Source organism: Lynx rufus, unplaced genomic scaffold, assembly GCF_022079265.1.
Source record: "Lynx rufus isolate CCGP_SWC_20201006 ecotype Redwood Valley unplaced genomic scaffold, mLynRuf1.p SCAF_29, whole genome shotgun sequence".
Classification (NCBI taxonomy): domain Eukaryota; kingdom Metazoa; phylum Chordata; class Mammalia; order Carnivora; family Felidae; genus Lynx; species Lynx rufus.
The window spans coordinates 4,008,963-4,021,700 of record NW_025814844.1 but is presented as its reverse complement, the minus strand read 5'-3'; the positions used below and the strand labels follow the sequence as shown (position 1 = coordinate 4,021,700).

The 12,738-nt window shown below is 40.1% G+C and overlaps 1 protein-coding gene across 2 annotated transcripts in view; it reads left to right on the top strand.

Annotated features, from left to right (window-relative positions):
• Positions 1 to 12,738, top strand: part of PIEZO2 (piezo type mechanosensitive ion channel component 2) — a 470,115-nt gene that overhangs the window by 418,384 nt on the left and 38,993 nt on the right. For both annotated transcript variants that reach the window (XM_047090354.1, XM_047090353.1), the window contains 3 exons: positions 2,071 to 2,130; positions 6,508 to 6,674; positions 7,670 to 7,836. In XM_047090354.1, the coding sequence (XP_046946310.1) occupies positions 2,071 to 2,130; positions 6,508 to 6,674; positions 7,670 to 7,836 (394 nt within the window). The remainder of the gene's footprint in view (positions 1 to 2,070; positions 2,131 to 6,507; positions 6,675 to 7,669; positions 7,837 to 12,738) is intronic.

The window sequence follows — 12,738 nt, the reverse complement described above, 5'->3', positions numbered from 1 at the left end:
TTAATTTTTTGTGATGTCAACGAGGTCTCCATGTCTTTTTGCAGTTTCCAGGTTTCCATGTTGCTTAAGAAAATCTTTCCCCCACATATAATACAAATGGTCTCCCTTATTTCCTCCCAAGTCTATTTACATGTTGAATTTTTATTCCATGAAGTAGAGATCTACTTTGTTTACTTTTACATAGATAGGCAATTATGCTATAGCCCTGCTGACTACATGATCCTCCCTTTTCCGAGTGAATTTAAATGGCACTTTTGTCAATATTAAGCTCCTAATTATTCTTTGGTATGTTGCTGGACTCTGGACTTTGATCCACTATCCTACTGTCTAGCTCTGGGTCAGTGTCATCTGTTGAGTTCAGTAGCTTATAGAGGTTTTAATATTTAGTGTTGCAAGTTCCCCTCACTACCCCATTTATTTTTCCAAACTTGTATTTGCTCTTTTCAGACATTTGTGCTTACAAAATTCATTGACTGGCTCTAAAAATGTGTCTTTTAGTCATCTTGTAAAGATCTCGTTGCTCTGTGTCATGGTGACTATTCCATGCTCAGATGTTGACCTTCAGATTGAAAACAGCAATAATTAGAAGATACCGGGACTGAAATAGATGTTTATTTATTTCTTTAATAAATATTTATTTAACCCCTTCTTCTTTGGTAGAGGGGCTCATCTCTTCCAGATTACTTTCAGACAGAGGAAGCACACCTTCCTAAGTGCCAGGTGTTGCCATAAGTGCTTTCTGTGCAGTAACTCATTTGTCCTTACAACAGTCCAAGGCATTTTACTCTCCTTGTCCCACAGATGAGGAAATGAGGTACCAGAGAGGGAAGAAACTGGCCTCAGGTCACACAGCCATCCAGATGGGTCTGGAATTCATGCAGGCATTGTGGCTCCAGACCCTCTATCTTGACAAATGGGGAACACAAGTATAGGGGAAAATCCCTTATGGTGTAGAAAGTGCAGAGTTTCACTTAAAAAATTAAGCACAGATAAAATAGTGTGGGACTAGAAGGAAAAAGGAGAACTTATAGCTGGGAGTGTTAAGGAATGCAGTGCTTCATGAAAAACTCTTCTAACAGAGCCTGACATCCTGCCAGAAGAAAGCAAGGCCATGTATGAAAACTAAAGGGCAGGTCAGCTTAGTTGATAAAGACAAGATGTGAAACAGAATAGTGGAAAACAGCATAGAAAGTAAGTTTGAAAAGATTAATTGAAGTTAGATTGTGAATGGTTTTAGTACCATTAGATAAAATACATGAGGCCCAGTGAAAGTTGAATTTTCTTTTTTACATAAACAACAAATATTTTTTTTAGCTTAAGTATAATGTGGACATATTGTATGAGACCTGCACTAAAAAAAAAAAAAAAAATGTCGTTTTTCTTAAATTCAGATTTAACTAGGTGTCGCGTATTTCCATTTGCTAGATCTGACATCCATAGCCTGGAATAAAAGACTAAGAAATAAAATGAAACCCTATAATGCCGTTTTATGGGGTGACACACTAAAATATGTAACATTACCCCGAGGTGCTCAAAATTAAAATTTAATGGTATGTCTCAGGAGTCAGCACACTTTTTCTGTAATGAGACAGATAGGAAGTAAATGATTTAAGTTTCGCAGATCCTAAGTCTCCGTGGCAACACATCTCTGCCAGTGTAGGGTAGAGGTAGCCACAGACAATATGTAAACTTATGGGTGTGGTTCTGTTCACTAAAATCTGAATCTCCTATCATTTTCACATGCCAAAATATTGTTCTTTTGGGGGTTTTTTTTCAACTATTAAAAATATAAAAACCCGAATTCATAGGCCATTCAACAGTGGGAAGCTGGCAGGGTTTATCCAGTGGATTATCATTTAGTCATTCTCAGTTACACCTGATTTTTATTCTGGAGTGGAGTAAAGAGAATCTGAGAGCTATGAATTCTTACAGCTTTCCCCCCGAGAACTCTTAAATTAGGCAGAATATTCTAGATTTAATTACAAAATTCCTTTTAGTCCAGGAGGGTAGTGTTGACATTTAATTTACCCTAAAAGGGTGTAACTCATGTTTGTTCAACACACTTCGCAGGTCCTGTGGAGTGGGAAGCCCGAGAGGATGAACCAATCAAAAAGAAATCTGATGGACCAGGTAAAAAAATAAAGACAAATATGAGCAGGGGGAAATTTGAAAATGTTGCTTTCCCAGAAGGTATGTCATGGAAGGCTGCCTAAAAACAATTAATCAAATACTGTTTCTGGACTGTGATTAAATAATCAATGTGTCATAAAATCTCATCTCTAGTGAAATTTCAAAGTGACTCCTAAAGGTAGATCTGACCTTTACACTGTTGGCTCAAATGTTGGATTAGAGTCAGTTTGTAAATTCTTTTATCCAAATACCTATGAAAGGGGACTTGGGGGAACACATTATATATGTCCCATAGAAGCCATCAAAACAAAAGCACAAAAGACATTGGCAATTAATTTTAAAGAACATAGAATGTGTTAAGTGAGAGGTAAGTACAGTTGGGGAAGTGAGAGGTCCTCTGGAAACTTAGGCCAAAGTCCTCACTTGATGAAGGGAAAACCAAATCCCAGTGAGTTTGCTCAGGACTCTAACAGCTACTACGTGACACAGTCAGGGACAGAATCCATGTCTTCTAACGTCTAGCTCAGTCATGGTGTCACTTGGGCTTCATGTCAGATGTGACTGGGAGGAAGATTTCTCCATGAAGGAAAAAAAAAAAGGCAAAACAAAAGCCTCCAACTGAAAAAAACTCAAATGCCTCTCCAGTTCCATAAACATGCCATTTCCTCTGTGTCCCCAGGTTCGAACTCCTGTGTGTATTATTTATCTACAGGCAAGATTTTGAGGCGTTCTGATTCTTTTCACAAATACTTTCAAGGATGCCATTTGCTGACCCAAAATGAGACTTCCCGAAGGCTGTCTAACACTATCTGTGGCACAGTTACTTTACCCTGAACCCCCATTTCCAGATTATTTCACTCATACGTATGTGAAGCCAGATAATTCTATTATTGCTGCAAAACTTCATAGAGTAATAGTAGCTAACACTTTAGATCACACATCTTTGCCGGGTGCTTTTCCAAGAGCTTTAAGGCATGTTAACTGTTTACTTCAAAAAAAAACCCTCTCTCCCATTTAAGAGATAAGAAACTGAGGCAGAGAAAGATTAATTAACTTTGCCAAGTCTTTCCAGAAACCAATATTGCACTGTCTAGTAACTAACTAGAATTTAAATAAAAATTTGTAAAGAAAATAACTAGAGAAAGAGAGGAAGGAAGGGAGGGGAAAGAAAAGAAAAAAAAGGAGAAAGAGGAGAGAAAGGAAAGAAAGAAAAGAGGAGAAAGAATGTAAGAAAGAAAAAAAGAAAAAAGAAAGAAAGGGAAGAAAAGAAAGAGAAAGAAAAGAGGAGAGAGAAAGAAGATAAAGAAAATAGATGGAAATAAAGAAAAGAGAGAAAAGAGAAAAGGTAAGAAAGAAAAGAGAAAGTAAGAAAGAAAAAAGTAAAAGAAAAGAAGAGAAAGAAAAAAAGAAAAGAGAGAAAGAAAGAAAAGAAAGGAAAGATGGTGAGAAAGAAAGGAACTTTGCCAAGTCTACACAACTACCAAGGGGTAGAGTTGGAATGTGAACACAAAAGATCTAAATCCAAAGTGTGTGCTCCTAACCATTATGCTTTACTGCCCCTATGGCTAAAAAAATAAATAAAACTTAAAAATGCAATCTCACATGTTAGTTTGTGATCACCAAGTTAATAAAGTATGTTATTCGTGTCTGCAACACAGCAATTTTAGTTTTGCCATCAGGACCAGCCTTAGCAAAACTGGAATAATCATATGTATCATCACCACCTCTCAGGCAATAATTGTGAATGTGAGAAAAAAATAGTCAAAAATGTAAGATGCTAAGTTTATTAATAGGTGTAACCTCCAAGTCCCTCAGCCTCTCAGGCTCAGACTCTCTTTTGGTGTCTACACAAAGCGACTACAGATTCCATCCAAAGCACTGTAGGAAATACATATCTTGGTCAAAATTAAACCCAAAACGGGCTGGGGGGGGGGGTGGGTGGGGGGGGGGTGGCTGCCTCTGGCTCAGAACTGCTCTTCAGTGGCATCTGCAGGACCTCACTCTATTCAGCTTCATGTAGCTGCTGGTCCCTTCCTGGGCTTCTTTGCTCAACAGAGGATACTCTCATTTCCTTCCTTCCTCAAGTGCGCCTCTTGAAAGATGGTTAGGTCTGACAACATTTAATGAGGCTTTGGGGGAGAGCAGGGGTGGGGAGCAGCAGAGACAGGAAACAACTTTAAAGGGAAAGTCGGTGATCACTACTCCTACCTCAGTGTCTCTGCCCAGCTGGTGCCTCTGGAGCCTGGCTCATTAGATCATTCCCGCTTTCTTCCCCAGGTACCAGCTGGCAAGTCCAAGATCCCTGTTCCTTCAGTAGGTAGAACTGTTCAACTTCTTTGTCTCTGCCTTGCCCGCCTGGACTCTGTCCCGAGGCCACGCCGCTGTTAGCTCAACTTCCTTTTGATGGTTCTCCTTTTCAGAGCAAACCTTTCCCTGAGAGAAATTCTGCCTTCCTCCTAGGCAACCCAATTCACAAACATTTTTTTTTTTTTTCCTATTACAAAGTTAAATGCTGAGTCAGACTGTGGGCTTTAGAAAGAGAGAGGATTAGTGGTGAGTCATGAAAGGGTCACATCTGATTGCACTGGCTGGATTCGAGATTAGGTAAACTATACAACCTCCGGGGTCAGATCCCGCCTGCTGTTTTTATATGGCTTGTTAGCTAAGGATGATTTTGATTTTGATTTCATTTTGTGGTTAAAAAAGTCAAAAGATATGAAAATTATGGAATTCAAATTTCATTGTCCGCAAATAAAGTTTTATTGGAAACCCAGCCGTGCCCATTCATGGACAATGCAAACAGTCTACAGCTGTTTACACAGCACACCAGAAAAGATGAGTTATAATAGAGACAGTATGGCCTGCAATCAGATCCTGTCCAGCAAAAGGATCCTACATAAGTCCATAAAGGCTAATGCCCTTTTCTGCATGCTACGGTCATGATTTTAAACTAGAATTACAGACTATCATCATTAATCATGAATTTTCTGCATGCTCTAGTCATGATTTTAAACGAGAATTACAAACTATCATCATTAATCATGAATTTTCTGCATGCTATAGTCATGGTTTTAAACGAGAATTACAAGCTATAATCATGAATCATGAATTCATTTTACTATGGCAGTTGAATCTGGTTGTCTGTTTCTTTCTTTCTTTTTTTTTTTTTTTTTTACTTTTTCTTTTTTGGTGGGGAAAGGTTAAGGGATACAAGTTGTTTTCCTTGGCGGTGGTGGTGGTGGTGTTTTGTGTTTTTACTAATAAACACGAAGACAATTTGTAATTCATTGTGAGGTTCACTAAGTGTTCACTTTATTGCAGCTGATGTGTGAAGTCACTAAGAAAACTAAATTTTTTTAATGCCAAATTAAAAAAGAATTCACATGGGCTCAAAATTTGGCAGCATGGCTTGAAAGGTTCCTCGTGTGCCAGTTGAAAAAACCCACTGGCTTACAGGAACGAATGAGTAGGACAGGCAGTTAAGTTGCCATCTTCACTCTTTGATTTTGATTCTGCCCTGAAATAAGTCAGGCCGCAGCTGTGGGACCGCCTCAAACTTAGCAATGATCAGGGAGCTCCCGAAGAACTCCGTGAGGGAACCAGAGAGACATGCATGTTGCCCTGAGATAATGTCACACACACAGTGACAATCTGAACCGAGCTGCAGCTTGCCTGGCCTCCCTACATCACGGTCGCAGATAAGGAAGAGAACCCAAGTACATCAGGAATCTCACAGCTCCTGCTGGTTTGCACAGGACTGATCCCATGTGCAGAATTCCATAGTTAGCCCATCGCAGTATAATTAAATAGGAATGAGGAAGATGACTCAGGAGTATGGATATACTCCGAGTATGTGTACTGAGCTCTTTCCAAAATAGCTTGAAGGCGGTTTAACTGAAATGTAGCTGCAGTGGGAAGTCATTGAAACATCAATTGTTTCCAACGATAATTATTACTTAAGAAAAGAAGAAATTTATAGCGGAAGCATGAAGGGACCCTGTTTCCTGGATAGATACAAACTGTTTCCACCCCTGTGTCAACAAGAGAAATCTCTTGGAATGCGATCTCTACTTCTGTTAGCTGTATCTGGACCTATTCTGACTGATGTTTTGACCAAGGATTAAAAATTCTATTCAAGTTTGGTTTTGATACAGCCATCAAAACCAAGTGCATGTGTAGAAAGACCCACCCATAGCTTCCTATACCGCCCGTCCTCCATGCCCCCCATGATGCTGAGGGCCACACGCCTCACGCCATATTGGGTATGCAGGTCTGAAACCACATCTGCCTTTGGTAAAACATCGCTGTGATACACGACGGCAAAATGGCTGATGGCATTTTGCTCCGTTGAAATCTTGTTGCTTTTCTTCCTCCTAGACAATATCATCAAGAGGATATTTAATATTTTGAAATTCACCTGGGTCCTGTTTCTGGCAACAGTGGATAGTTTCACAACTTGGCTTAACTCCATCTCAAGGGAGCATATTGACATATCTACGGTTCTGAGGATTGAACGATGCATGCTGACCAGAGAAATTAAAAAGGTAACACTGTTGGTATAATTCTTTTTGCTTCTTCTCACACTGTAAACATTTTAAAAGTCAGTGTCTAGAACTTCAAACAGGATAACACAAAATCTACAGTCTTTCAGACAGTCTTAACATAACCCCTTTGTTTTTCTGTATATCTCAATCTGTTCCACGCTCAGAAATAAAATAATCAGACACTACATGCGCGTGCATGCATGTACACTCACACACACACACGCACACGCACACGCACACACACAGCCCTGGGACAGTGGCCAGTTGATTTGTTCTGTTCTCTCCCTTCACCAGTTTGCAGGTGCACAGACGCTGCTGTCTCATGACGGATTATGTTGTTTAGTCTGGGAAATTTGGTCTGAAACTTCTCATAGGGGAAATTAAGATATATGCAGAGCAACAAAATATGGTAACATGTGGTTTGTAGATAGTATTTAAAACTGATAGTTTGTTTCTGAAAAAGTTACTGTCACTTAGCAAAATTATCTACATATGAGAAGGGATTTGTTTTTTTAAAAGTTTCTATTTTTATTGAGATAAAATTGGCATACAACATTATATTAGCTCCAGGTGTGCAACATAACGATTCGATATTTGTATATCGACATGATCACAGTTAGTCCGCTTAACGTCTATCACCACACATAGTTCCAATTTTTTTTTTTTTTTGCGATGGGAACTATTAAGTTCTAGATTTTTAGAAACTTTCAAGTATGCAGGACAGTCACCATGCTCTACACAACATCCCCGGGACTGATGTATTTTACAACTGGAAGTTTGTGCCTTTGACTCCCTTCACCCATAACCGAGAGGGGATTTCTTGTTAGCCTTGCCCAGCGATACCGGGGGCCAATAATTCAATGAGTCAACATCAATCCCCACCTTGAGTAGCTTTGTTTTAATCCTTGCTTAAGGAGCGCGTGATGGCTGAGAGTTGTCGGTATGGAGAAACGCGCAGGCAGGTAAGCACTGTGGCAATGTCTTCCCCTCCGCAGGGCAACGTTCCCACCCGGGAGAGCATCCACATGTACTACCAGAACCACATCATGAACCTTTCCAGAGAGTCGGGACTGGACACCATTGATGACCGTCCCGGCGCAGCTTCAGGTGCACAGACAGCCCACAGGATGGATAGCTTAGATTCACATGACAGTATCTCCAGGTATTTCACGTTCTAAACAATGGGTTTGCTTTTGACAAAGGTAAAAGAGGTGGGCTTTGCCAATATGAGGAATGAATGTGTGAAATGAAAGTTAATCAAAAACTTACATGGATCCCCACCCCCTTTGGGCTACCTCCCTGCATGCAACAAAGCAAAAAGAATACTGTCCTCTCCTTGACTGAGCCAGACAAAATCAGGTATCCATAATAGACTATTAGAAGTATTGGTATGACGCAGAGGCACAGGCTAGAGCTTTCTAAGCTGGAGGCAGGAACAAGCCTTCCTGATCACAAAACACTGTGTCAAGGGCTGCGTCTTTAATTCCTTTGAAAACTGCTGCCCCATCGAGTATCTTCTATACTAGAATTGTCATCTGGTGCTGTCTTTAATCTTTTCCTTTCAGAATTGTTACTTTGTGATTCATAATAAAAATTAAGAAGGGATTCTGTCAGCTTCCATCTTCCCTGACCTGTGTGATCGTGTGCGTTGTTCTCACAACACGGACCCTGCACCTGCCACACACGGGCCAGCACCACTCACTGTACATGGGTTACCTCTTGGTATCCTTCCAAGACCCTACAAGATGCATACTATTGTCATCCCCATTTTACAGAACATGAAGTTCACTTACAGAGAGGTTAAGTAACTTACCCAAAGCCACACAGCTAGGAAGTATTATAGAGCAGAGCCAAGATCCAAAACCACATGGTTCGGCTCAGAGCCCGGTCTCTCAACTTCCATGGTACCCCGCCTCTCGTGGCCTCTTTCTGCACTCCAGGCCAACTTTGAGAACTGACCTTTCTTACTGCCTATCCCAGTAGACTCCCCATTCTCTGCCTCGCTGTTCTAGACAGCTGCTGCTGATGGCACAGAGCTAGCTTCTGAGTTAGAGCAGAAGTCCCGACATGGCTAGGATGATTAGCTAGGTTGGATGAATTACACCTTGCACATATCTTCATAGGTAAAGAACATTATCACTGAGGACATTTGTCGCTTTCATTAAACATGTTTAATGTTTAATTAAACATGGGCACCTGTTCCATGCCAGGCCCCAAGATCAATTCTGACATAGACACATAAAGATAAGTCATCTCTAAGTAGTTTGAGCCTGGGAAGAAAGACCTACCAATAGGGTTATCCATAGAATCCTGGGTTGAGGTTCCTGCCGTGAGGGTGGCTGACTTAGAAGCTCTTAGAAAACCCTCAGTCCCACTTCATACACTGTGCAAGGCATCAGAGGCCTGGTAGAAAATCTGTCCTCCACAAATACTGGATATGTTAACAGATGAAAGAGAGGAGGGAACTGAGACTATGTTATCGATACCACATCCAAAGTAGATAACGTCAAGTTGAAATTGCAACTTGAATGGGGAGAGGTGGGTAAAAAAAATGTTTTGCCTTGAAGAGCTATGTTTAACTGTTGCTGAATTGCTATATTTGAGCTTCTCCAATCATGCCAGTTCTTCTGCTACCCGATAACTACCTATTGATGCAGATCTATATTTATTAGTATGGAAAGATATTCATTGCATTGAGTAAAAAGTCGGGTTTTAAAATAGAATGTATGCTAAAACTTCATTCTCATTTGTTATGCATATATTGATTTAAATGTGAAATTTGTACAGATAAAATTCTGCTTGGATATATCCCTTCCTGTCCCCCAAATAGGTATTGATTCTTTTAAAGTCCTTTGAGGGATAATAAAAGGCATTATATTTTTCCTTTAATTTGGGGATAATCTTTGCTCATTTGTCAGTTCCAAAGAAACATAATATTTTAGCTATTGTAGATTTTTGTGAGAAGAGATACTCAGGACAAAATTAAGAGTTTCAAGGTCAAAGGGCGCCTGGGTGGTTCAGTCAGTTGAGCATCCGACTTCAACTTCGATTCAGATCATGATCTCACACCTTGTGAGTTCCAGCCCTGCGTCAGGCTCTGTGCTAACACCTAGGAGCCTGGAGCTTGCTTTGGATTCTGTGTCCCTCTCTTGCTCTGCCCCTCCCCAACTCATGCTCGGCCTCTCTCTCTCTCTCTCTCTCTCTCTCAAAAATAAATAAACATTAATTTTTAATTTAAAAAAAGTTTCAAGGTCAAAGCATTTATTTGCTAATTGAGATCCTGTTCAAGATGCTTTTAATTTCTAGAATAAAATATTTGATTGTTAGAACAGTGGGTATGCTAATAAAATTTTCTCATTCTCTTTCCACCCAGGCATACACACATTTCTCAATCAGTAGTTTTTGAAACCATTAGTAATAGCAAAGTTACAACGTGAAAATTTAGTTTTCATGTCTTTTGATTGGCAAGTGCTGACAGCGCCCCCTTGTGTGTCTTCACTTTCAGGAAAATAGCATTTTTGAAAGGGGAACTTCATTCTCTTTGGACAGACTCCACTGAGACAAAAAATCATTATGGTTTATATTTTATTTTCATTTTCTGCAAATCATAATAACTCGTCTATTTGGAAGCTTCCAACTTTCTTAAATTTGTTCTTGTTGCAACAGTTTTCTATCTACAAATCAGTCATTTAAACAGAATTATTTTCTCTCGATTCATTTTGATGCGAAAGCTGAAAATCCATTTCTGTCTACCTTCTACCCAGGCTCTGACATATCCCACGTTACTTCGTGGTAGCTATTCCCATAATAATAAATAAAGCCTGCATGAGCGTGGGTACAAAAGTATTCAATGTGTCAACAGGGAGGCAGGGGGAGGCAAGATTTGTTTGAAGGTAGTGAATATTCAAGATGCTGACAGATGCTACTTTCTAGTGAGAGGGGTCAACGAAGGCCCCCAGGGGATCACACAGTTTCCAGATCCACACTCTGTAACCTATTCATGACCAAACAACTGGTTTAAAAAAAAAAAAAAAAGGAGAATGGTAAGATGTATACTTCTCAAGATACATCTTAGTTACTTAGTGAGTTATTGCATACCATGTACAAATGTCCCGCGGCATTCAGCTTCGGACAGTGCTGCTCTGTATTGCACACTGGGTCTGACGCAAACCGTTTTCCCTTATCTGCATTCCAGAATAAAAGGTTTCAGTCAGCTCTGGGTAACTTAACAGAAAGTCATGTTCATATTCAACTGGGATGATTTCCTCCCACATAGCGAAGAATACACTTAACATCCACCCAGGGTATATAATGTGGTTATTGCATATTTATTTGCATCTGTTCTTAAAAAAATAATAATAATAAAGCTGCCCATAATAAGACTTATTTTTTTCTAATGAACGTTTTTTTAACCTCTTCCCTTGCCTAGTTTCATAATACAGAGGGTGTTGTTGTTGCTGTTGTTACCTGGGTCCCTAAGCTTGGCAAGTAAAAAGGAGAATGGATGGAATAACTTTCCCTCAATAATTTGCAATGACACTGCTAGTAATCGGCAACATTATTTTTCATGAACCGCTTTTCTTTTGAAGTTTCATGAAGCTATGTCCTATCTCCCAAAGGGGAAAACTACCCAGAAATATAATTTTTTTTCCCATAAATTTTCGAGGGTTTTACAGGCCTTCTGGACTGGCTGGAAAATAGCTGCTCAGGAACCAAACTGAATCAAATAAATCAAAGAGAATTAGAGAGTAGACTGACGAGTTGTCCATAAAATAAACATGTGATGCCTATATTAGTAACTTGTAACTGCATAATAATTGACAACATGCCCAGTTAAGAAATCAACTTAATATTATAAATCACAACATAAGAGCGATAATAAAAGGAAGAAGAAGATTGATCGAAATGAAATCAAGTAAACTACCTTTATGTTGGACCCAAGATTACAAGTGTAAAACCTTTCCCGTGATTAAAAACCATGAGGTAGGAATTATTTAAATCCACTGATTGCTTTTTAACAAAGACTGGCAAAATATCCTCCAAACTTAAAACCAGTCAATCAGTCAATAAATTTATTAGTAGAAAACGAGTACCTTTGAAATTAGTTCCTGGGGTGCCAAGGTGGCTCAGTTGCTTAAGCGTCCGACTCTTGATTTCGGTTCAGGTCGTGATGCCAGGATCGTGGGACTGAGCCCCGTGTTGGGCTCTGCACTGAGTGTGCAGCCTGCCTAAGATTCTCTCTCTCTCTCTCTTTCTCGCTGTCCCTCTGTCCCTCTCCCCACTCACTCTCTCTCTAAAATAAAAACATAAAAAGAATTACAATTCGTTCCTAATGTATTTTTTACTTTTTATTTCAACCTAAAGAAAGGGGAGGCGCAGTAGAGGTCATTATGTTGTTAATAAATGAGTTAACATACCTGCCCTTTTCTTAGTGGCTGACCTCCCCTTCTGGTTTTTTTGCTTTAGGAAACTATCCAATCTGCAGACAAAATTTGTCTACACTGAAGTCTGCTGGAGGCCATGCTGATTACTAGAAAGGCAGGAATCTTCCCTAGAAGGGATTCCGAGTGGAAGGTCACTCTGAGACACCTGTGTCATTAGACAGGGTCTAGCATCGTCCCCCAGTGGGGCTGCGCATGGCCCCCCCTCCCCGTGCAGAGGACCCAGCCTGGATGGGGCTGTCGCACCTGCCACACGTGCTCTGGCTTCCACGTCACCCGTTTTCACCTTTGGGCGTACTGCAGATGGAATTGGGATAAAAGCCTAACAAATGACTTTCTATTCCCTTGACTTATTGCAAAAGTCACGATTTCCTTCAAATCCGGCTGTAAAACGGCACTTATTTTAATGGTTGTTTCCTGAAATCAGTCTCGTCTACATTCCTCGAAAATAAATTATTTTAAATGGCCGCAAGAAGCGTTAGATGACATTCTAAAGAGCATTCCTAGATACCAAAGGAGTGGTCGTCACTTGAAATGTGTCACCTAAAAGGCGTGGGCTGATCAGGGAGGTGACAGCAACTGTCCCTTTCACCTTTGTCATCTGGGCCAGTTATCGGAAAGCA